Below are 26222 nucleotides of genomic sequence, written 5' to 3'. Positions count from 1 at the left end.
TTATATTATTACAATGCAATATAATAACAATGCAATGTTACTAAATTATAATACTGGCCCATAGAACACACACACTCGAGAAAAAAAAAAAAGGTTTTAATTCCCGAAACGTGTTAAAATAAACGATTGATTGATTGATAGCTAAATGATTTTTGAAATTACCAGAATATCAAAACGTAAGTTTTACCAGCAGCGTACAGTTTAGACTTCATCGTTCAGTTAATGTCTTATTTATCAATTACTCTTTGATTATTCAGGTCAAACAAAGAGAGAATTTTGAAGCAAAGTGAAGGTTTAGATGATAGAGTCTGGGCTTTGCCTTTTATTGGAAACAAACATTAAGCTGGATTTCCCCACGCCGTGAACATCTTTTGAAAAATTGCGTATGTTGAAATGGACGTTTACATGCGTAAATGCACCCGTTGATTAAACTTTTTCATATTTCCACCTCCACGTTTTACGCACTTTATAATCGCGAGAGGGAAGCATAAGGTTGAATAGTGGGCCTGTGTTTTTCGAAAGTAAAAACAAAACGCGTGGTAGTGATTTTTAGGTAGTTGTGGAAATTGGTTACGCACGATTTCTCAATAAGCACGTTTTACGTACAATCATCGTATTTTTGTATAAATAGTTCTAAAGAGCTTTTAAAAAAAGATAAATGAGTCAGGTAAGAGAAGCTTGGCGTTCGTACAAATTAATAAATTTGCGTTCTCGATTCAGTTCTAATTATAGGCTATTCTATTATTCAAGAATCAAAGAGCTCGAGTAACAAGCTGTTTCGGAACATTTATAAATATGGTTGAACAAAAAGACACTGGGAGTGAATTTAATTTCCTTGATAGCATAGTTGATACTTCAGTTGGACTAAAGATGATATCTTCCTTATTTGAAGTAAAAATAAAAAGTGTTTATTGCGGACTCAAACACAACATCGTGGAAATGAAAACTCTGGGACTTTTTTGCGTTTTTCTTTATATTGCGTTTGCGTGGCCTTTTGGTCTTTATATAGGATGTGTCCAAAAACATGCAATTCTTGTTCGAAAAAAGTCTTCAAGTAGTTTAGGTGGATAAAGTTGATGCATAGACCTAAAACGAAAAACGAGTTAACAGGTGTGCATTGCAGAGTCTCAAAATCCATTTCTTCTTTACCGACCCGAACTTTGGTTAGTGTTGAAAACAACTTCCTCATCTCTCCACCGAGGTGCACGGACTTTATTAACCATTCGAGTTGTTTTCAATGATTTTAAATCTCTCGCTGGGATATTCGGCTCAGAGTCGAGCTGATTTACCTATATTCATACGACACGAAAACCAAATGACCCATCGCAAAATAGCTTGAGGCAATTCAAAGCAATCATGGGAACTCAGTGTTTGACCCCTTTCAGGCCCAAGATTTTTTTATATCAGCTTTCCCTGCCCCCTGCTATCTTTCTTACATTCCTATCTACCTGAAAATATACTGAACTAGTGAATATGTAATTATTTATAATAACGAGAAAAAGGGTTAAAGAACGGTAACGATATATTGCAAGTCATAGTGGCTCAAATATTCGAGAGCTTTTTACAGGCGTCACCCCTCCAACAAGTGCCTAAGAACTCAAGAACACGCATGCCGTAATTCAGTCGAATCATCTAGGAGCCAAATTTCAAATATAGCTAGATAAAGCAAAACTAACTTTGAAAATAGCTGGCAGCAAAACAGAAAGAAATACGGAACCTGTAGTCAACTCCTGACGAGAAGCAGGAGACGAACACTCGGCTTGTATCCTCAGACCAATGGACCGCAACGGCCATTCACTCTGACGAAGGGCTAACGCTCATAAAAGATCAGCTTTAGAAAATCTTTACGGAGGCCAATTTACTTTATAAACTCAGTTGATAAATTTAAATTATCTTGAAAGAGCCGTAACGAAGACCAGTTGCAAAATGCTTTGTGTGTCCTTAGGATGTTCCTCGCCTAACGCGATTAAAATTCTCCGACAAGCACGGGAACAACAATACCTTTAACAAGACAAAGTGCATTGTACATCGTGCTGGCTAATTCATAAAGTCCACAGGTTTGTGCTTAAAAAATGAAATGATTAAAAAATTATTATTGATAATGAGAAAAAAGAGACATACTTTATGTTAAGCTTCAGGATGTGAATAGTTGAGAGGATTTAGTGGAAAGAGAGGTGTAGAGTTTTGGAGAAATCACAGGGTACTGATCTGCAATTTAACGATAAGATAATTACTATATTTCTTTTAAGCTACTTTCCTCCCCAATTCAGTATCTCGCCTCCAAAGAAAAATTATTAAAAAAATTCCTAAAGAACCTCCATACTACTCAGTCTTAAACAAAGCAGTGAACTCGAAGGCAATCTATTATGCATAATGAAGCATGTGGCTATACAGAAATCATGGCTTAGTTTTCTCTGTACAGTGCTCTTACCTGATCCACCTTTGTACCCGTTCGCAGCCGTTTATTAGTATGTTACCTAACATAAACATGCGTAGCATGCAAGAGTTAATTTTTTCGGCTGGGCGGGTTGAGGTGGGACACTTTGTGTACCTAATGTTTTCATTTTTGTAACAAGAAAAGAGCATAACTTTCAAACGGACGAAAATATCGCATTACTTCACCTTAAGAAAAAGAAAAAAGACCTAATTTATCTGAACTCACAGAGGTATTTTTCGGTTAGTCGTCTCTATTGTCTCGGTACTTCTAAGCAAAAATAAAATGCATCGGTGCCACACTTGCTGTTGTCTCCTTCGCAGCCGTTGTTTGGCCTCGCCACACAGTGCCATCTATTCCCCGTTGGAGAGAGAACCCGTTGCGCGACGACACCAAATAACGGTTGCGAAAGGGACTACCCTTATTACCGTTCTTCGTCTACAGTTAGTTGCCTCAAAAATATAATTCTACGTTATTTAATACGAAAAGCCAACTGAAACTCTGTTGTATCTCCAATAGATCCTAACAAAAGATATATTGCGATCTCGAACAAGTGAAGATACATTGAAAAAGAAAAAAGGATAATATTTAGAAGAGGGCTCCTTGATTGGTTGTTGCCTATCTGGACTTTACCCTCTGCGTGAAACATGTGACGAAATACAGGTTGGTAACGCGATTGAATTAAGTCCAAGGTAGCGAAAAACCAATTTTATTCGCAGAAAAAGTCAAAACGCTGGAGAATCGCGTGGATAATTAAATATCAGTAGCATCTCATTCCATGTGAATTTTTTCAGTGGGGTTGGGCAATGCGGTTAGAATTCGTGATTAAATGCAGGTTGTTTACCAGGAAATGACACGTGGTGGAGCAAAGTCTTCTTAGAGAAAATGGAATTCAGGATCGGTGGAACACAACTCAAGCACATGAAAAATTGCCTAATGTTCATGTAGTGCAATGATTGGGTATGTTCTAATTGGACTTTGGACGTTGTTTTCATGGTACGTGGTAGAATGTAAGTTGTTTGGCGGGTGAGTTTTGAGTAAATGAGCGGAAAAATACATTTGAACTTAAAATGAACAAAAAGGTTAAATGCAAACTTTTCACATCCCTATAAATCTCGACCTCAATCGAAGAGGCTCCGCGAAGGCCACAAACTATTACACTCATCAAATGAACCCAATTTATGGTTTATGTCACTCTTTGTGCACAGCCTCCTAATTCCATTACATCATTTGCAAGAAAACAATTCCCAAACACTGTGATTTGTGCAAGATATCCAAATGCTGTGATATGATTGGTGCAAGCTCAAGATAGGGAAATCTGATTTTTTTTTTTTCAATTAAAAAAAAAAAAAACTCAGTAACTATTTCTCTTGACCCGAACCATTCCCCATCCTCGATTCCCTGTGGCAGTGGTAAGCTGGAAACCTATTTTGGTAGCGCGGAAGCGCGGTAAGAATGCATTCACCATGGCGGCTGCCTCAGCTGCGATACCGATAAATCGTATATTTTCCCAATCGTTGCACCAATGTTATTATTATTGAAAAATTATGGATAGTCATAAGAATGGAGTAATACATGGCAGGGTGTTAACGGTCTTGAATACTCTGCGCGATATTTCAGAAGCTGTCACAGCAAGCGACGTGATTTCTGCGCAAGAAACTAGGGTAGAATTCCTGCTCTCTGCTATCGAGTCAAGAGCCGCCGAGCTACACGAGCTTTTTGTTGGAAAAATGGACGAGGACGACTCAGGAAACACCAGCTTTGGGGAGGTAGTTTGTTTAAATTGCTGCTGCTAACTACAACATTTTCAATATAAAAATTTTCAAATAAACCCTTTCATTGCTTAAAAATGTGAAGAACGGGCATATTTCAGATGGATAATGTTATACAACCTTGCACATGATGGTCAGGGTGAAAGTGTTTGGTAATGGAGAGTGCAAATGCAGGTTGTAGGTTGCGGGTCTAGTGCAATTATGAATGCAGACATAGTATAACCTATACAAATGAGTTCAAGTTAACTAGAATCAAACTGACTGGAACTAACAGTAAAAGAGATAAATGTCTAAAATTTTCACTAACTGCTTCTAAAACCTGAAAGGTGGGACTGCTGATGAAGTATGCTGTTTTTGTTGCCAATCTCTCACGAGGGGCTGGGCAGTGGATGTTAAGCATCAATCAATTTGAAACTCCAACATCCCCTCTGTGGCAAAACAAGCTATGGGCATTTGAACCTCCAAAGATTATTCTGGCAAGATTAGTAGCGACCCTTTTCTTCTGAGCCATCTGCTCATAAAATTGAAGTTTTTTACTTAAAACACCTCCATAACAAATGATAAAGCACTTTAATTCTGCTGGAAAGACTTGACAGTTGTGGTTCAAATTCTCCATCCCACTTAAGTAGGCTTCAAATTTCACCCCCAGGGCTTGGATGTCAAATGCTTGTGGGTTTTTCCCAGGGGTAGAGAGGGGATGTTGAAGCTTTGAATTGATTGGTGCATTATGATAAGTTATTTACTTGGCAGGACTCTAAACTCTCATGCTCACTATTACCAGGGGTTAAGTTTGTCTCACATCCATGGCTACTAGTAATTTATTTATGGTAGACTACTGTGCAACCCAAGGGTAGTTAGTACTTTCATGTGACTTAAAGCAACAAAGTCTCATATAGTATAGTCTGCCTCACTGGAAGCTTAATGTGCACTTTTGAAGGTTAAAGTTAGTTAAAGTTGTTAGGTTTGGGAGAGAATTTGGTGGGAGAAACCAGCCAACTTTTGTTGTAATTACCTCAGTTTTTTCATTTTGTACCTGGAAACAGATTATTCTGATTTTTTTATTTAGGACTCAAGAGATGCCAGTGAAAAACTACTTTTAAGCAGTTCTCATTGTAATGACTCACATGACCTGATTGAGTTGAGTGATGATGAGTTTGATCAAGCAATGGCCGAGGTAAGAAGCATGATAAAACTTTTATTTTTTTGATAACCAAATGCTCAATTTGATTGAACTAGAGATTCCGTCTATTAACTGATATATCAGAATCATTTGATTTACTACAACTAACTCTGAAAAGTGGCTTAAAATTGTATGTACTAAGTTTTAGGATGTAATTTTGATTGGCTGCAGGAATGTAAAATGTGAAAAAAACTCAAATCTGTTGGAAAAGTTAAATATGGCTTAACCCAAGCTTTCCACACAATCAATGTTGTTATTTTAGTTTTTGCATTTAAACTCTGATGTTTACACCCATTAAGAAACAGAAAATGATACAACAGTTCATATAAGTCCTTTTTAGGAGGGAGTACAAGTGTTTTAAATTTTTTGATCACTTAAGAGATAAGCATACTTTTCCTTGTCTTCAAGGTTGACATTGAGGAAATCTGCAATCAAAGTCAAGCTGAATCAGAGATTTCAGATACTGGCAACAAGAATGTAGATCAATCAACAGAATCAGAAGGTGCCTTTCACTAATAAGATATATTACTTTTCTCTCCCTTGAAATACAGTTAACTCAACATAAATATATTATTTAGTGTTAGTTTTACTTCAAAATAATTGGAAAGATAAAATTATAAGATATCTTTAGTTAATATTGAATGATGAGATAATGGTGATAATGATAAGTTGAGTAAAAAAAGCAATGTTAAGGAAAGAAAAGTACTTATTGACAATGAAACATGGAAAATAAATTTCGTTTTTCATTGACTGAAAAGCCTTCACATTTCAAAAAATTATTTTCAATTAATGCATTTTTTTAACCAAATCATTTTCTTCTTTTAAATTTTCTCATCAGATATGGACGAAATCAAACCAGATGATGACCACATAGATGTGCTGAAGAAATATTTTGGTCATTCTAAGTTCAGACCGTGTGTAGATCAGTTTTCCTCTGCCTTGAATTTGTGTTAATGAATTTATACTTGTTTGTACCTTTCTTTACCACTGACTGCTTTCCTAAATACATATTTTTTGAAATATAAATTTATATCTTTCAGTATGCAGTGGAAGATAATAAATGAAGTGCTTAATTCTAAACGGGATGTTTGTGTTGTAATGGCAACAGGTAACTCTTGGATTGACTCTTGGGTCTGCTTCTATCATGAATAAATACATTGTAGTTTAAACCCAAGAGTACCATTTGTTCTTGTCCCATGATACCCTAACACCAGTATGCATATTCTCAATTCTGTTCTTCATACATTTCAAGGTGCTGACGGGGAGAATTTGTTTAACAATCAAGAGCCTTTTTAGTCAGTGATTATTTCCTTTAATCTTGTGGCCTTTATTTTTGAGTCATTGGTGATATTATTAACCCTTTAACTCCCAGATCAAATTTGTAATTCTCCTTACTGTCAACTATACAATTCTTTCAATGTTAGTTCAGAGAATTTAGTATTAGATTAACTAATTATCCCCCAATTGATATTTTTCTTTATTCTCATCACTTATCTGATTGATAATGTATTGATATTGTAAGGAGAAATTCTGTCCTGGTCTCTCATGGGAGTTTAAGGGTTAATAATGACTGTTGTTTTGATACATTTTGAAAAACATGAGAACATACAATTTGCAAAATCATCACTTACAAGGGACATGCATTGAAATTGACTACATTGTGGGGCTAATGATAAATACTATATTATTATATGGATGACACAATTCTTTTTTATTTTTATTATACACCAATTGTACCAAATAATCTCCATTGTGATTTGTTAATTCTAATGAACCATCCATTTCCTGACATCAATTGCCATCCATATATTTATGTAGGATATGGAAAGAGTTTATGTTATCAGTACCCCTCTTTGTACTCTGGAGGAACAACAGTTGTTATATCACCTCTAATCTCACTTATGGAGGATCAAGTTACAAAACTGGGGTAAAGACTACAGAATGAACTCTTAAATTTAGGCTTCACTTAATTTTTTCTTAATTCTCCTTGTTGCAATGAATATTAATATATTTTAGTATATGGCTGGCAATGCCCATCAGCAATATGGAGTGAATCCTGTGTTTCTATTGACTGACTTCATGCTTGGCCAATAATGTATAATTGTATGTTACATATTACTCGATTTTTATTGAGTATCAGAAGATCATTAATCTGGAATAAAGTGGTTAAATTGCAGTAAGGGAGAAGTAATGAAGATCAAGCAGTGAAGGTTTCAAAACAGCAAATTGTACAAGAGTCAATCCACTTCATTTACAGACATAAAATTTTTAAATATTCATTTCGTGGTGAACTTATCAAGTGCAAATTCAATTTAGAATGCATTAGGTATTTAGTTTAACTCATAAGCCATACAAGTTTCATCTTTCTTCTGTAACGGTTATGTTTTAGGCTTTACAACATAGCAGCTTGTTATCTTGGGTCTGCTCAAAGCAATAATGCTGAAGTAAAAGCTGGAGTTTTGAGGTATTCAAGAAATTTTCCAACTACCTTTCTTGAGTCAGTGGACATGATCTGTTTTTTAAAAAATGCTTCTCGATCCCTACCTTATGTCTTTTGAAAGTCTTATAGTCATTTCTGGTATGTGTTTTTTGTTTTCCAGGGGACAATATAGGATGGTATACTTGACTCCTGAATATGTTTCCTCAGATACTACATTCCTAGCTGAAATACAGAAGTCTGTAGGTGAGGATATAATTGAAAAAAAACAAATCAAAGCAAAGGTACAAATAAGCCAGTTTAAATTGCTAGGCTGCTAATTATTCACAGGCTGCCAAACCTTCTCAACACTAGTACTCTTATTCTTCAGTGAAGTTTTACACAAAATCTTATTGGATCAAACATGTTAGTTGTGATACTAGCTGAAAAAAAAGTACCTATAAATAGTTATATTTAATATTTATTTGCTCAACAGGTTTAACACTAGTTGCAATAGATGAAGCACATTGTGTTTCTCAGTGGGGCCATGACTTTAGATTCTCATATCGTTCACTTGGATGTATCAGGGATAAACTTCCTACTGTAAGAGAATACCTTAAAATATTTGATACACATAATAAATTTCAATTTTCCAGAATAACTAATGTTTGATAACAAGTGAATAACAAGTCAGGTTTGTTTTGTTTTGTCTTGTTTTTTCGGAATGGGAAAGGATGGAATGTGTTTATTTATCAAAGTGTGGAATACCCCAGAGTGACTTGATTGAAGTTCTTATGAGGATGTTGTAATGGAAAATATAGTTTGTACTGTTGTAGTAATAAGCACTTAACCCTGGAACTCCTATGAATGACCAAGATACTATTTCTCTTTACAATGTCAATACAATATGAGGCAGATAAGCAATGAGAATAAAGAAAACTGTCAATCAGGGAATTATTAGTTGATTCAAAACCAAATTCAGTCCAAAATAATATCATAAAAATTTTATGGAAGACAATAAGGAGAATCACTAGATGAGATCTTGAGAGTGAAAGGGTTAAATGGTGAAATCACCTATTTGAAAGAAACAATATTGTTGGGCACACAAAGTATTGAGGTTTGACTTGTGGATTAAGTGACACAATGTCAAACCACAGTATTAATAGACAAGTAGGACTAGAACCAAAGTACACTATGCCAAGAAACCATAGGGAACTCAGAATAAAATTTAATACTCTTTTGTTTGCAAACTAGCTTAAGGCTCTAGAAACTGAACTTTAGTGGCATAGCTCAATTGATTATTAATGTTTTGGGTTTGCAATAATTTATTGCAAAGGAAAGCAAATTGCATTTGATACTCAGGCCAAACTGTTTGAAACAGAAGAGACATCTCACTGTAAACAAAAAAGTTTAGTGTGTATTTGCTTTGACATAGTATGACCCTTTCCTGCATCTCCATTTTGTACATTTAAGGTACCCATAGTTGCCTTGACAGCCACTGCTACTCCTGTTGTAAGAAGAGACATATGTCAATCTTTGAAACTGAAAAATGCTGCTTTTGTTTGCACTGGATTTGATAGGTAATTGAGCTCAAGGGCTTTATTTTTAAGATCATTATTAATAATAGTTTTAAGCTTTATGGTACAAGATTCATTAAACTGGTTACATGACTAGTGTTGTGCATCTTACAGACCAAGTATTAATTAAATGTGACTAACAGAAAATTGTGGTTAATTAAGTAATTGATGTAATTGTTATAAGACAATAGTTTGGTAGTAATTATGCATATGAATTATGCACATGAATTACTTTGTAGGTCAAAATGTATCTGCAAGCTTTCCTTAGTCCATGTACCTGTGGTGATATGTTTTGATGAGTGTTTTCTCTATAATTTGCAGGCCTAATTTGTATTTTGAAGTATCCAGAAAATCAGGTAGTATTAAAGATGACTTTAGACCCCTCTTGATCCCAACAGCAGACAGGTAGGTTGTTACTTCTTTTCACTAATAATTACAAGTATAACTATTTTGGGTGTAAACAGTGTTGAGATAAATCTGTTTCAAGGATATGGCACTCTACCAGGGCAGCTTCCTGAGTGGTTTGAAAGTAAGATAATGCTATTCAAAAAATGTATTTCTACCAAATGGATGGTGCAGTATGCTTTTTCATCAACTCTCATCTTCCTGATAGTGATTTTATAATTATTCCAACTGATAGAACTAAATCCTGCCTTTAACTGACCTCAGTCATGTGATTTGGATGGGAACTGTATCACTGTCAGTAGCTGCCCTCCCTCCCTCCCTACATGTATTTATGAAAATGTTGAAGCTTGTTATAAGATTGTCCAAGAATTTTCTCTGTTTGTTTACAGAAGTAAGATTGAGTACTCTTTTGATGGTCCAACAATCGTTTACTGTCCAACAAAGAAGGCAACAGAAACAGTTGTCAGTGAACTCTGTGGTAATTTATTTTGTGCTCATCAAGAAAATGATCAGCTATAAGGATTTCTGTATGATAAATGTATGAAGCTGTGGGTACTAAGATAAGATATAGGTGTTCATTATGTAATCAAAAATCCCTTTATACCATTAAGGAAAAGCTTTTTGTAGGTTTTTACAAAATAGTTTACACAGATTGCTCTTAAAAGTAGGATTAAGGATAGCATTTTGCAATAATAATGAAATATACACCTATATGTATGGGTGGTACAGTAGCCTAATGGCTAGCTTTCTGAACTCTGGCTTAAGAGGCCCTGTTTCAAGCCCTGGGCAGGTCACAGATTGTTTTTGGGTACTACCGTAATTTCCGGTCGATTACCCGCACGGCCGATTACCCGCACCGGCCGATTATTGCATACGGCGAAAAAAAAAGTCAACGGATTACCCGCACCGGTGGATAACCCGCACGTTGTTATTCAACTTTTTCGGTGGCGAAAACGTGACATTAAGGCGATACATTTCAGTCTTTCGATTCAGACATGTGCACAATTCTGTGTCAATATTAGCTTATACTTTATTGATTGATTATTGCTGCTGCTCTATTACCGATTTCATCGGCAAGAGTTATTACTCTAAGCTTATAATCAAACGTAAAACTGTGACGTGGGCGTTTCACAGCTGGCATTTTAACTTAATTGGTGACTCGTGGATACACTTATCGCGAATGATCGAGGTTTATAATTCTTATTCAGTCAGTTACCTTTTTATAGCATGTAGGAGCGTAATGAGCAATATCCATTGTTCATTTGTCGTTAAAATACTTTTTCAGCGCGAAATTAGTTAAGTTTCGCACCTATTATTTTCAACATTCTGGTGATGCATTTGGGATTTAAAATTACTGTCGGCAATTTCTCAAAAAAATCGATATCTCCTGTTCTACTGGGCCTAACAAGTCCCTTAAAACGGGAAAATTCTCTTTAGCTCAAGCTAGTGAAAACTGGAAATTTGTTACTGATGCGCCGGATATCCTTGGATTATTTTTGTCACCATCAAGGTTTTGTTTTCACGCGTGCCGATAAAAATTTGTTTGTCACGCAACTAATTATGCGTGAAATAAACTCGAGTTGGCATCATGTTTTCGTGCCGCTTTGTGGCACTTTTGATACAATAAAATTAATTTGAGAGGTGGAAACGCAGGAAGGTGAGAAATTTTTTCAATTCAACTTCCAGAAGAATTTAAAATTGTCACATAACCCGCACCTCCCTATTACCCGCAGTGGCGCGGATTTAATGCAAAATCAACAGATTACCCGCGGGTAATCGACCGGAAATTACGGTACTTGTCCCTCACATGCGGCAGTACCTCTCTCTACCTTCTGTGCACTTTAAATTGCTAGAGAAACTGAGATAATGAGCTGCTTGGCCTGTGACTGTACTTGACTTTATAGTTGCTGTGGCTTCTGTATCTATCATATTTCACTGACACGGTCTCTATCATTTTGTCCATGTGCAAAAAGGGGTTCACTAGCTTCCTTGTTTACACTGCATGATTTTTAAATCTGTGTGAACTTGCAGGTCTTGGGGTGAGATGTGAATTTTATCATGCTGGCCTAAGCCCTGGGGAAAGAAAAAGAGTTCATCACCTCTTTATAAGAGACAACATCCAGGTGTGCATCTTTCTGCATAATATTTCTCAATCAATCAGTGTCTCAGATATGTGTCTTGGAGATACATATCTTGAACATAAACCCTAGATTGGCTTTCAAATTTAAACTGTTTACTTTATGTGCACATTTTCACTTTTTGTCACTATTTTTGACTCAGTGCATTGTTGCAACAGTGGCCTTTGGAATGGGAATTGATAAGCCAGATGTGCGAAAAATTATCCATTATGGAGGTATGCATTTGTATGATTAGGCCAAAGTAAATTGTGGTCATTTACATCCCTTTTGCAATGCCTTTTACTAAATGGTAACTACATTATTACATACATTTTACAATTATCTCTCTATATTTCTCTCTTGTTCATGAAAAGTCCTTTCACCAGGATTTTTTTTTGCGAGTGCCCTTGGAATGAGCTAATGTTGTTACTTTTCTCACCTGGTTGCGTTTTTTAAGTGGCAAGAATACCCCATAAAAATTTTTGCACCTCAATTAAAAAGGTATTCTTGAACTATGGGTCAGTTTTCAATGAGAACTGGTAACTGATGAAATTCACTGTCACTAAAATTCACATGTGAAGCAAGATTGCTGCTTATTTTCTCTGAAATTAACAACTTTAGAGTAAAGAGAAATCTTCCATAACCCACCTACTTTACAGTGTTTACTGTCTACTTCAATACTTATTGAAACCCTTGTGGGTTTTTTACCTGAATTGTCTGCCAGGAATCCAATGTTATGGAACAGATGAGTCTATTAGATTTTAGTGAGGTGGATGTAGACAGAAATAAGTGATGTCATTTTTAAGTAAGAAATTCAAATTTTTCTACATTAGCTGTGCAATATTTTCTTGCACTTTAAAGTTTTTCATTGTTCTACCATTGTTCTACCATTGTATGATTTACACTTAAAAAAACTTAAATGCAGAATTAAGTAGCAAAAAAAATATGCTTCATTCAGTGTAACAAAAATATGGAAATTATTTTCTATTTTGGATAATGATTCTGAAAGGATACTATGCTTACTTTGGTGTACTGAATTTCTTGCTTGGTTTGTCCTTAGCACCAAAGGATATCGAATCTTATTACCAAGAAATGGGTCGAGCTGGTCGGGATGGGTAAGTACTATTATTGTACCCTGTGAACTTTCTGTGTTTAAGATATCATGACCTATTGATTTATGTCTTCTTTTAGCCTTCCCAGTACATGCCATGTGTTTTATAGCACAGCTGACTTTTCCCTTAACCGGTGAGTGTTTGCATTTCAAGTAGGGTTGATACATGCTTTGTGTTGGTATTGATGTAAGTAAAATATAAAACAGACATTCTCATTGTGAATCACAAACTCTCATTAATTGAGAAAAATAGATCATACCTCACTAAAAAGGAATGAAGATTGCTATCTGAAGAATAAGCACTTGTTACAAAATTTACTCACTTGCAACTACCCTTGGCTACCTATTTCCATAGAAGTCATTATAAATCCAAGAAAGAACCCAAATCAAATGGTGATATGACTGACCATTAGGATTTGGAGAAAGATGTTTTTTGTCACAAGGGGGTAACAAAGGATAAACTCTGAGTCCCCACCAGGAATTGAACCTCATACTTTTGGAATTTGCTCTGATGCTCCATCACTGAGCCACAGAGACTCTCCATGGTGAGCTGGTTTATCAGTGGGTGCATATGTAGCTTGGCATTCAGTGAATTTCAGTGACAAACATTTTGCTTTTCCAAACAGACAAAAACATCCTAAACTTAAAACAAATGAAAGAATTTTATCTTTTTTTTCCAAAGTCACTTGTTGAATGATGTCAAAGCACAGTCATTCAAAGAACATAAACTGAAAATGCTAAACAAGCTTGAACAGTACTTATCTACAACAGAATGTAGGAGAAGGTGGGTAACATAATTTTGTTTATCATATAGACCCTTTCACTTCCAGGATTATCAGTGCAGTAGTTGTTTAGCATTGGAAAAGACATCCTGAGGCTCAAAAAAGATGTCATTAAAATTTGTTTTGTGTCTGTAGAACAATTTTAGCTTACTTTGAGAATTCAGTTGACAAGAGCATTGGTGGAAGAGATGACTGCTGTGATAACTGCCGAAACAGGTTAGTGTTCTTTCATTGAAAAATATAAGGGTTGTTCACATCAAGGTACAGATGTGTGTGACACATTATGATTCACATACTAAGTAAAGGTCATATTATATTTAACACTGATACCTCTTCAGGTTTATGGAGGTTTGGAATAGAAAGTTATCTGGGAAAAATTAGATTTCCAGAAAACCTGAGCAAACATTGGAATGAAATGGATTATAATAGGAAACCTCTCTCCCAACAGGTCTTTTTCTTGTCAGGTTGATCTGCTATTTTGCCATGATCACCCACGTTATGTCCTTAATAGCCTGCAAGAAGACTGTTATAGTTGTTGTCACATTAGGTGGGCCTTTGCACCTGTGAGAGCATGCCATGCTCCTAAGAAAAATAATTGTTTAAACCAGTTAATCAAGGTGAAGCTCTATATTGTAGCAACATCTTCACAATACTAATTGAAAAATTATTAGTGAAGAGAGTGTGTTTGTTTAGGGCTCTTAACCCGCATGTGAAAGATGACAAGAGAGACTTTACAAAAGAAGCTAAACTGTTGCTCAATGCTGTGATGGTATGTTACTTAAATTTATTGTAATTATTTGTATGTTGGGGCTGTTGTTGTTTTGACAGTCAAATACAGTAAAATGGAATAGAGTCTTCTGCTGCATGGGCTGGTAAACCCTCAATGTTAATTCTCTGTTTCTTTTTTCCTTATCAGGTTGCAGGGAATGGTTCCTATGGTATATCAATCCCTATTTTAATGCTACGGGGATCAGTAAGTATAAGCACAATGCAGTACATTTACCTCATGGGCACAATATGACTATAATCTGCCTTCTTCAAAATTCAGTCACACTACTGTTTTGGAGCATCATATTGTATTGGTTTAAGGCCAAACATGGCACAGGCTTATAGCCATTAATTAATCTAGAGTTGGGTCCAGGCACACAACTTCCCTAGCTGGGATAATGCTCTAGACTGGGGTGTTATATGTCTCTTAAACATGCTAAAAAGGTCTGCTGATGATGAGCTTATGCACATGAAGGCTTTAATATGAACTCTATATTGTCAATGTTTTATGGTGGAAAAACAATCTGATTTTCTGTTAGGGAACTGAAAATTGCAATGTAACGTAATAACAACGAATTGCTAATCTAGTGATTATTTTAATTCCCTTTTTTTGTTATTTTTCTACTGTTAAGTGGCATATTTGTCCATTGATAAAATTTTTTCTATATATGTACCAACCTTGTAGAAAGAGCATTCTTGTTAAATTTTTATTTCAGAATAACCAAAGAGTTCCACAATGGCTGACCCAGAGAAAAGAGTTTGGGACTGGCAAGTAAGATAAAGCTTGAGCTAATTCTAACCATGATCATTTACAACCTTTCTTGTATCCTTCCAGCTGGCTATAAAAATCCAAGATAGTGACCTCATATTTTGAAAGACAACTTGTAACTATTACAGAATTCTTGTTCGTTTAAAAAAATATGTCTAGTTTTGTCACACCTTGAAAACAACCTCAACTGCTTCTCCTGTCTGCTTCTTTTAGAATTCATCCAGAGAAGTGGTGGAAGAGCTTTGGTGAGCATGTTTTTACGTTCTTGTTTATTTATCATGCCCCCAAACACTGAATTCCTCTTTAATTGTTCCAACTTTTCAGGCCGTCAGCTCATGAGCTTGGACTTTCTTAAAGAAAAGACAAATCCTGGTGGATATGGTTCTCTCACAGCCCTCTCTGGTAAGTAAACGAATTTTTTCATATCTCCTCCAGGATTTTGATTACTTTTTCCTAATCACATGTTAATGAAATGAGAGAAACGAAAATGGTCACTCAACCAACATTAAGATGTGGTAAAAAAAACCTTGCTAAAGGAAATCAATAAGTGCAATTAAAAAAAAACTGGATCTAGTTATCATGATGAGAACAAGGAAAACATCCAACAAACTGGTAATCTGAACCATACTTACAAATTCCTCTTTCTGTTTTTCTTTCTCCACTCGCCTGATTGCCCTCCTACCTGTCTGTCTCATTGTCTGTGTGTACGAATTGTAAGCAAAGGGAGAGAACTGGCTAAGAGAAGCCATGTGGAATGATTCTGTCAAAATGGAACTAATTCCCAACCAGGTTTGTTTGGACCATTTTTGTCCATACCATTTGAGTCCATACATTACTTACGACTATTTCAAGGCTTTGTATTTTGATGAACTCCTTTTCTATCTGCAGGATCTGTTGGCAACAGAAAAACAACCTCAACCAACAACCAGGTATCAGCTCAAGCCGTTTTTCGAACCTCTTTCTAACTGCCAATGTCTCAGCTCATCGAAGCATGTCACATCGAAATGTACATGTCAGCTCATCGGAGCATCTCTTAAAAATTTAAAAATATTTTGTTCTTTTCTTTAAAAAAACTTATTAACCAATTTTTTCAGATACCTCTCATCCTCTCCTACTGTTCCGTCTTCACCTACTTGGAATGAGAAGCGTGTACCTCTGGCTACGTTGCCTCAAGTAACACAACAAGAGCTCTTAGTGGACGAAAAAGAATTAGAACTTCAAGTAAGAATACTATTTTACTGAAGATCTAAGCGAGAGACCTTTATACTGCCTGGTTTTTTTTTCTTCTTCTATTTTTTTCTTCGATCCAAGCTTGTACTCAGAAAGAACTCATCATTTCATTAAAAAAAAAACTAGAAATGTGTCCCTTCGAAAGACCCAAACTGTTTGTGAACTGTTTCAAAACAACGCATTGGAGATGACGTCTTTTTACTAAATAATTCCAAAAATATCAGATACCTCTCTCATTTCGTTGATTACCCAAGTAGACCTTATTTGTTCTTCCAGGGTTCTTTGTACACAACACTTATAAAGCTCAGGGCAGAGCTCTCTCACTCGCTGGACTGTCCGCCCTACATGATCGCCACGAATAAGATTCTTCTGGACATTGCCAAATACAGGTGAATTGTCTGTACTGCTTATATAACTCCCTTCCTAAAGTCATCTAGATTTATCACAACATATGAATCGAATATGGAAGCCATCTTCGCAGTTAAGAACACTTCTTAAGCAGTAATGAAAATAAGGCCTGGAAAAATTTAGGTCTGTACAGGATTTGAACCCATGACCTCTGCGATACCGGTACAGCGTTCTACCAACTTAGCTGACAAACCAACTGGTAGTGTTCATAACTGCGAAGATCGCTACCATATAAATTTATTTATCCGCAGTTCACATATATGATTTTCATGTAATCACAGTCAGTTTTTCATTACTTCACGGGTTTATTTTGAACCAGCATAATGACCAGCTCCCAGTTAGCTTGTTAGCTCAGTTGGTAGAGGTCTTGGATTTAAATCACGTGCAGGCCTGAATGTTTTTTTTTTCTTTATCCGCAGTTCACATATATGATTTTCATAAAGTCACAGTCAATGTATGAATCAACAGAAAAACACCCCCCCCCCCCTTCAAGTCGTGACGGAAAAACTGAGATAAATGTTTGGAACCATTACACTAGGTTGCCATTCTCGTACACACGGTTTTCCGTTTTCCTTTTTTAAGACGTGGTGTTCTTTAATCTTATATTTTTTGTTGTTGCGACTGTTCTTGTGTTTGAAAAATCTGATCTACTTGTTCATACATTTTTCATAGTTTCCAGGTCCTTATCCCAAGTTTAGACCATGAATCTTTGCCTTTGACCTTTGTTTGGAGAATTTGTTGTTTACTGTATCCGATATTCCTCTTAACGAGGCTGTCCTTAAATGTAACGACACCAAGAGATTATGAAACCGTAGAAGGAAGTTTAACACACCACTCACACTGGCAATCAACGGTCAAGTTAATGAATAAACTACTCATTTATTCATCTGAAAAGCTGTAATTTTTACTCCTCAGGCCATCCACCACTGATAGCCTGCTCAGAGTGGATGGCGTGTCCGAGAGACAGTGTGAACGATTTGGAGAACAACTGGCCAACTGTGTGGCAAACTTCTGTAAGGAGAATGAGCTTACTGCAGACAAGTTTAACGACAAAACTAATTCTGTGCATTCAACAACTAAAATTAACGTAAGTTTTCTGCTTTGGGCCTTCACTGATCGTGGAAGTATTCTAATTTCGTTTCATTTGCTGTGGTGTTGTCTTGTGCTATGAAGATATAAGGAGTACATATTTGATTAATGATACATTTTTATGAAGTAAATCAAAGAAATAAATTAAAAGCATGGTAGATTTTAAGCTCGGTGAAGAAATTGAGATAGATGTTATATACTTCTTGTAATGAATTTGGGACAAAGGTAACATTGTGAATCCCTATGAGGAAGCGAACCCCAGTACTGAACCACAGGGACTCCACGGTGAACATGCGTCCTTCATGCAGCTAGGAACATCAATGTCGAAAGTGTTGTGTGTGTAAAAATTAGAGAGATGGTATATTTTGAGCTTGGTAAAGTCCTTGTGAGGACCCAGAATGTTAGCTTTGTCTTGTGCTCTTGACAAGACGAATAACCATCTTTCTCTAAATCGAGTAGCTTACTGAACATTATCTATTCTTTGACATGCCAGGGCTACAAGTTTAATTTAGTTTTCGAAACAAGTCCACCCCCTCCCCCCCCCCCCCCCCCCCCCGCCCTACCGTCTATGAGGTCAAGCGTTCTAGCTCTTCTTTACCTGGCTGATTTGCCTCTCAGAATTATTTCCAACGCTTGAAATACAATCGTGGATGCGAAATGAAGAGAACCTAATGTAAAATACGATGATAGCAATGATAAGTAATGGTTTCCAGCCAATCAACAATTCCTTTTCAGGCATGTGCATTCAGGGATGTGTTTGGGTGTAGTTTATATGATATTGCTGAGGTTTAAATGGCGATCGCCTTTCACTTTTTACCACTCAGTCGCAGACCTATGTGGTAGAACCTGTGGGAATACGTCGTCGTGAACTGAGCCAAACAGTGCTTTCCACCTTCAACATGTTTCACGAAAAACAGATGACCATCGTAAGTATTGAATTCAATAGTCTACGTGAGCAGTGGGTTCGATTTCCGACTCTCTCTTGAGTCCAGCCTTCGTTCCTACTTATTTCCCACTCGCAGCCTGTTGTCCAGTCTGAGAGAGTATGAGCACATCTCTTCGGACAACAACATCCTTCCTCTCAAAATGAAATTGTTGGAAGGCTCCACCCATGACGATACGCCCAATGTCTCACTTCCTGATTGTGACTTTGTTAATTATCATAAAGGTTTACAACTGTGCGTTTGATTGGTTGATATATAATCAAGAACCTTTCGTTTATTACACCGGTAAAGCCATAGTTATTTTATAAAAGCAACAGACCTCTCTCTCTCTATCGTTTTACCGGCGTAATAACCCTCGGTTGATGTTAGGAGAACACGCGGAAAGTATGAAAATCATTCACTACGGCTCGTGATTTACTAAGTCTTCACGCTTGTAAACCGAAAGAAAGTACAATTATGAGCTCAAGATTTCTATCATTCGTTACTTGATGAAGGCGAAGACTGTCCCACTTTTTTGAGCCCGGTCGGAGTTTTGTACTTCGTTTCCCAATTTTCATTATCCTCTACGTTACGAATTCATTGGGTTTGTTTTTGCGACATAGAAATACAATTGACAGCGTTACAATATGACCAATATGACAAAGCCTCTTCAATGTACAACATTTCTTACAGAAAGAAGTGGCCAAAGCACGGAACTTGGTGGAAGGAACAATTTTTGGCCACCTTGCGGAAGCTTTGAAGGCAAATTACCCCGTGGACTATAAGAGAGGTGCGGATATTTTGTGTATTGGTAAAGACGAGGACAAATGGGTTGTCAAGATAGAAAACTGGCCCGGCTCGCACTTTTCGTTTTTCTCTCTCTCTGTTATATGCTGGTATGAAATGTGGACATCCTCTTTCAATCTCTGTCGTTGCATTCATCACGAAAATGTCTAACTGGGGTGCTTTGCATTTCATTTTGTGCAGCGGGAATCACTGAAGAAATCCAAGAACTGGTAACAAAAACGATCAGATCGCCCCCAATTAACTCAGGTAAAATCATCGTTCAGCCGTTGTTTATAGGCGTCATTATGTGGCATAATGGGGGTGCAGGCTGGAATGGGGTTATGTGTCCTTTACTGACGTTTCCTGGTAGTTAGGAGTATAGAGGTTTAATTACAACTTTAGATTGCCTCTTTTTCAAAGACAAAGGAAGGAAGTCGCCTGCACCCTTGGACCCTATCTCCTGTCACCCCATGGCCATTTGGTCACCACTGAGGTGACCACAGAGGTGAACCCCGATTTGAATGCGTTTGCTCAGAGTCCAGGCCTGGGGTCATTGTTGTGTTCTTTACATACATTACCATGTTATTGTCACCATGCCTTCTTCCATTAAGTAAATTTTCAGATATGGATCTAATTTTTAGAAGGTTCGCACGACTGATAGTTTTAGGCTTCTGATAAAGACATGTACATTTCCCTTTTCGCAGACATAAGCAAATTATCAGCCATAAAAGATCACTTGCCTCCTCATGTGTCCTATGGCCACATTAAACTGGTCATCGCCATTTTGGAGCTGTCATGTGGCGCGGTCTCTCAAGGCACCTCAGCGTTAACGATGTGCCAGAGGTCCTTGGCATCGGGCACCCAACTGAGAAATACCCCAAGTGAGCCAACTACGCCTTCTCAGGAAACAACGAGAAAACTTCCAGGGTGGCTGTCTGGCAAGCCGGGAGGAAAGAGGAAAAACCCTTTTTGAATGCAAACCTAAGGGCATAAGGCTATCTACTTGCGCTGTTTTCTAAATAAGATTCGTGCTCCAGTGGAAATTACAGGGGCGTAGTTTCTTGTTAACGGTGGTAACTTTCTGCTTCTCCCCTGGAGAAAGTTACCTATGGTTAAAAATTGTTTTTGCTAGGTTTTCCGTTGCACATTTTTGCTTCGTAAAATTCCGTGGCTTTACATGTGCGCTGAAGATATCTCCTTTGAGGATCGGTTTCATTCCTACAATAAAAGAACGACTATGTGTTCGTCAAAGAGGATTGTTTAGTTCATGAGAGCAAATACGAGTGTATAACATGTAAATTATTTGTCTATCAAAGTGGGCATGTAGCCAATTGTGGAAATAAACTGATATTTTATGCTATGTTCTGTTTCCGGAAAGAACATTTTAAACATTCTGTCAGCAAACTGCCTGTATGTCACTGAATGGTAGTCGTATTTAATTCAGATATCGTTTTCAGATTACTGTACAGGCTTTATTTTAACGTCCTTCATCAAAGTCTGCACGGCTTGTTTCTTGATGGAGTATCTCTTCCCCACGTAAAAAAAACAAAACAAAACAAAACAAAAAAAAAGAGAAACAACCAATTGCCGTCGCTATGAGTGTAGAAGATCCGTTAACTATCGTAAAGTGTATTTTTGAATTTGTGGCGTCATAACTAATATTTGCTCCCGCAGCGAATCAACCCAAGGCCTTTGGAAAGCCTGTCATAATTCAAAATCCCTAGCTTTTAGGGCCTCTTTGAGCCCTGATCGATCTTGTGCATAATTAACAAAGTAATGTTAATCAAAGTGCTCTGTGAGCAAACTCGTGAATCTAGGTAACTTACATGATTTTTTGGATTATGTTTAATGCTATCTGGTTTAGGGAATTTTGTGGTTGATTGTCATATTGTAGAAGAAATAGTTCAGTGTTCGCTAATAATGTGGCAGAGAAACAAAGTAACGTTGGGATAAGAAGGCACTACAGTTGAAATGATCATGCTAATACATTTGACAAGGATGGATGATGTCGTGTTTCAAACATCGTTTTTGTTTCTGGTTCAAAAGAAAACGTTGGTAGTAGATATGGGTGAAAAGTGAAATTTACTGTGTATCATTGTCAATATTGGAAAATCAAAGCAATACTGCGTTAATGAAAACATTTATGATTCTCTCTTTATCAGATGAGACAAGCGGAAACGGGTTTTGAGTGATATATTTAAGCCTAGGCTGCCACCGTCATTTTGATGCTAGCGGGACTTCAAACGCGATGTTTGTCGAGTTAGCTAGGCTTAGCTGAAAGGTCTCTGGCGAGTCCCTTGGCAGGGACGAAACATTCATATGTCAGGCAAGCCATTGTAAAATTCTCACTCGGCTAAATTCGAGTTTTTACTTTTGCTGCAGAATGGCGTTTTTAGGTTCTGTTTATAAGCGAAGCTTCGCGATTTTCAAATTAGATGGGAGTTTCTTATATAATTTTGTGTTTGCCCCTTTTTTTAAGGAAAAGAATGGAAGACCAATGCATAAACTTAGATCTCATATTCTTCCTCGTTTATTAGTTTATTGTAGTTTATTTTTGCTAGAGAATTAACTGGGCGTCGCCATCGTCGGTATGTGTCACTGCGCAATGTTAAAAGAAAATAGTACTTTTTGTATGTAATAGTATAATTAGTCGATTGTGTTGTTAATAGAGCTGGATACTGTAAGTAGTGTAATTATTAATGACTGTAAGTAGAGTAATGTAAATAAGCATTGTAATTAGTGTAAGTGGTGTTTCATATTGTATTGTAAGTATTGTGTTTGTAATTAAAAAAAAAAAAAGGTTCTGTTTATAAGGACGTACAAGGGCACGTTCAAGATGTTTTCGATGGAAGTTTGATGTAAAGATTACGTGAAATGCAAAGTCTAGGCGACATTCTATTCAAGTTGCACCAAGGCGATGGGGAAACGAGGGTTATTTTCCTTAGTCGAGAGAAATTAGGGAAAATTAAGCAAAAAGAGCAGAACAGACTTCCAGCTCGTGTAACCAACGTAGGTTTGCCGATGATGAAGAATATAGAATGGACATGTCGTCTAGAGTATCCACAGCGAAGAATATCTAGTTCTTTTAGAGCCTTGCTTTTCATTAGCTTTAAAAACAGTTAAAATGATCGGAAGAACTGCGAGAGCATCCTGTTTAATAAATATTATGGTAATATATAATAATATCTTTTTCTCCTTCGGTAGTGTTTATTGCACAAAGGCTAGTGGGGACCGAGGAAACAACTGAAACAAATAATTCAAATTGAACATAACATATATTAAAGTTAACACGGCAACCAGGTGGATAATTAGACATGGTTTGATGCTGCTCTGGTTTACTGATTTAATGAATGTAACCGAAGAAGTTACAATTCATAGACCCAACATTTCGACACTCCTGTCTAGTGCCTTCATCAGGGGTGATCTACAAGAGGTCCTTTTATATGATCACTAATTAGCTGCCTTTTTTCTGACGAGGTGTAAATAGGCGTCAGGAAGCAAGCCGCCATCGTCACGATTTAAAGGAGCGTGGGCGGAGTTAATATGCCAAGCCTCCAAACAAAGGCGCTGGTGGTAACGTCGATTAGTGATGATAATTTGAGAATTATCCCACCCAATTGTATGGTTGGTCAGGCATGTGTGCTCCGATGAAGCTGAATTTTCCTTTTTGCAAAAGAAAACCGCTTTTCAAGGCTCTTTCAAACGTGTACCAAACTGGCGTTTGGCCTGTCCGATGTATTCGTTGTCACAGTCATTGCAAGGAATAGAATAAATGGCGTCGGTTCGTTGTTCTTTCGTGACAGGATCCTTAGGTTTAGCGAAAATATGCCCCAAGGTCTGAAAAGGTTTTTGAGCAACTTTAACGTTGTGGCTATTCAAAATTCTCTTGATGGGTTTCGTAACACCCTGAATGTAAGGAATAACAGTAAAACCAGTCGCTGGTTCTCTTTCATCAAGAGAGTTACTAGTTGTAACTGGTTTTTGGCAGTTACGGAGAAAGGTTTTTGTATAGCCATTTGCCTTTGGGATATTAGAAACATATTTCCTCTCCTCAGCCTTCGAATCGAGTGAAGATAGTAGACAGTCAGCCCTCCTGAGTAAAGTTTTGGCTACAGACTTTTTATGGCAAATAGGGTGGTGAGAATCGAAAGCGAGGTATTTGTCGGTGTGGGTAGGTTTACCGTAGACACTTGTCTCTAAATTACCCTGAACCCCTCTGGACACATTTAAATCAAGAAAGGGCAAATGTCTATCCTTTTCACGCTCAAGGGTGAATTGGATCGACGGCTCTACTGAATTCAAATGCGATAGGAGGCGCTCCGCCTCATTTCCGGATACCGCAGAAATAACATCATCGACATATCGTTTCCAGAAAAAGGGTTTAACCGGTGAAGTGGCTAAGGCCCTTTGTTCCACGTCTTCCATTACCATGTTGGCAATGACAGCAGAGACGGGCGAACCCATAGCTGTACCAAAGACTTGTTGATAGTAGGTCAACAAGTCTTTGGTACAATTAGACATAATAAAAATGCTAGTTCGCTTTTTTTAAACTGAATTGAACATTTTATGACCTGTTTATGAAATTAATACAATTGAGGTGGTGAGTAATAAATTAAGTAATATCAAGTCTGCCGTTTTCGTCGTTCTCAATTCCAGGTGCCATCACAATCCTTAAAAAAAAATCAATGTATTTACAAATCATAACATTGTTCCACTTAATTGTAACTCTCTTGTCAGCATGTTTAATTTCAGGAACAAAAACCGACTGTTACAAGCCTATGTACATAATCCATTTTTGCTATCATTGTTTTTCCTTGACAGACTTTTGATTGAAAGCTTTTCACTGTTGTGCGCATTACATAAAGAGTTTAAATTTGTGTTAAATGCTACAGCATTTATCTGTATCACACTTTTACACTCTGTGTACTCGTAATCTGACCAAATTTCTCTTATGTTGAAGGGTCCTTTTCTGCCTTCTTTCTTTTGGCTGTTGTCCTCCTGTCCCTCCTTCTTTTCTTTGTACCTTGTTTTTTTTCTTCAATTTCTATCTCTCCTTCTTTCATTTCCTCTTCATGTTCTTTTTCTACTTCTTCAGTTGGTATTCCTCCATTCCCTCCTTTATCTCCATTTTCCAATTTTTCTTCTTCATTACCTACTCCTTTTTCCTGCTTTTCTTCTTGATCTTCTTCCTTAGTCCCTTCTCCTTTCTCCACATCTCCCATAGCTTGGCTTTCATCTATAATCATACAGAAAATGTTGAGTTACTTGGTTCTATGTGTTTCTTATTCAAAATTTTTATGTTTAGCTGAAACCCTGAGTTTGCTGGTATTCAAACAAAATAATATTTTGTGGGTCACTGTCATATCATGAACTATGTATTGCCAGGGGGTGGTAATCTTTCTACATGCATTTTCATTAGTGGACTAAGAATGTTATTTCTTTTATGGGTTAATAAAAATCAAGGTTTTCTTACCTACTACAGTTGCAGAAAGGTTCTCACTGTTGGCTTGAAAATTCCTTAAGGAGGACACCTGCAAGTAAAACAACGGAAGGGAAGTGTGCTGCTCAAAGGAGTCCTGCGTAACTATCATCATTAAAATACACATTGTTCCTTTGAGCATCACACCATCCTTCATTGATTAAACTTACAATTTTAAGTCTCTGTAAGAATCAAACATCTTGGGAAATGAAAATTTTCAACCCCCCTTCAAATTTTGCATGCAGTTAGGCGCTCAGGGGGATGCACAAAAATGCCCTTTTTAAAGCTCGCGGTACTCCTGTTGCCATGGTAACAACGGCTGCTTGTTCGAGGTCTGGGGCCTCATTTTCATACAAAAACGTCGCAAAGAAAGAGTGAAATGTTTATTTCTCTATCTCAAGCTAAATACAACATTACAAATTGGCACTTCTACCATATACTGTAACATCATTTGTCTTCACTCTGACACATTTGATTTTCCCTGGGAGTGAATGTGAACACACCAATAGATTATTCATCTCGGTACAGTTTCGGTCATTTTTGTTGTCGGGTAAAACAGGGAAACGTTTATCTGAATTTCTCCAAGAGTACACCGATTCTGGAACTGAAACTACCCACCTAGCTGGCCCCAGACCTCGAACAAGCAGCCGTTGTTACCATGGCAACAAGAGTGCTGCAACCTTTAAAAAGGGTATTTTTGTGCATCCCAACTGAGTGCCTAACTGCATGCAAAATTTGAAGGGGGGTTGAAAATTTTCACTCCCCAAGATGTTTGATTCTTTCAGAGACTTGTTCTTAAAACACCTTATACACTTAAAACACTAAAACTGATTGCCACTATCCATGGAATTGCTTAAACAATAGAACAAGTGTTATTGTTAGTGTCAATGCTTGTGAAGAGGGAGGCATGTCTGTCTACCCCAGGTGTCGATGCTTATGAAGAGCCTTGTCCCAAGGAGCTTTTTTGTCTACCCCA

General features: G+C 37.1%; 1 protein-coding gene across 1 annotated transcript; it reads left to right on the top strand.

Annotated features, from left to right (window-relative positions):
- Positions 1-3894: 3894 nt before the first annotated feature.
- On the top strand, positions 3895-21282 carry LOC131786090 (bifunctional 3'-5' exonuclease/ATP-dependent helicase WRN). Its single transcript, XM_059103078.2, has 32 exons — positions 3895-4203; positions 5273-5380; positions 5795-5888; positions 6225-6300; positions 6427-6494; positions 7205-7313; positions 7776-7850; positions 7987-8069; positions 8299-8405; positions 9276-9382; positions 9701-9784; positions 10174-10262; positions 11816-11907; positions 12065-12137; positions 12962-13016; positions 13093-13146; positions 13695-13796; positions 13930-14010; positions 14488-14563; positions 14711-14767; positions 15279-15334; positions 15545-15576; positions 15656-15733; positions 16050-16120; positions 16220-16260; positions 16426-16552; positions 16838-16950; positions 17885-18056; positions 18883-18984; positions 19675-19771; positions 19969-20034; positions 20472-21282. The coding sequence occupies exons 1-32, from the start codon at positions 3982-3984 to the stop codon at positions 20738-20740; spliced, it is 3036 nt and encodes a 1011-aa protein (XP_058959061.2). The 5' UTR covers positions 3895-3981; the 3' UTR covers positions 20741-21282.
- Positions 21283-26222: the final 4940 nt, after the last annotated feature.

This window comes from Pocillopora verrucosa, chromosome 1 (genome assembly GCF_036669915.1).
Source record: "Pocillopora verrucosa isolate sample1 chromosome 1, ASM3666991v2, whole genome shotgun sequence".
Classification (NCBI taxonomy): Eukaryota; Metazoa; Cnidaria; class Anthozoa; order Scleractinia; family Pocilloporidae; genus Pocillopora; species Pocillopora verrucosa.
Note: the sequence above shows the minus strand (reverse complement) of the source record. Positions and strands in the feature narration are given on the sequence as shown.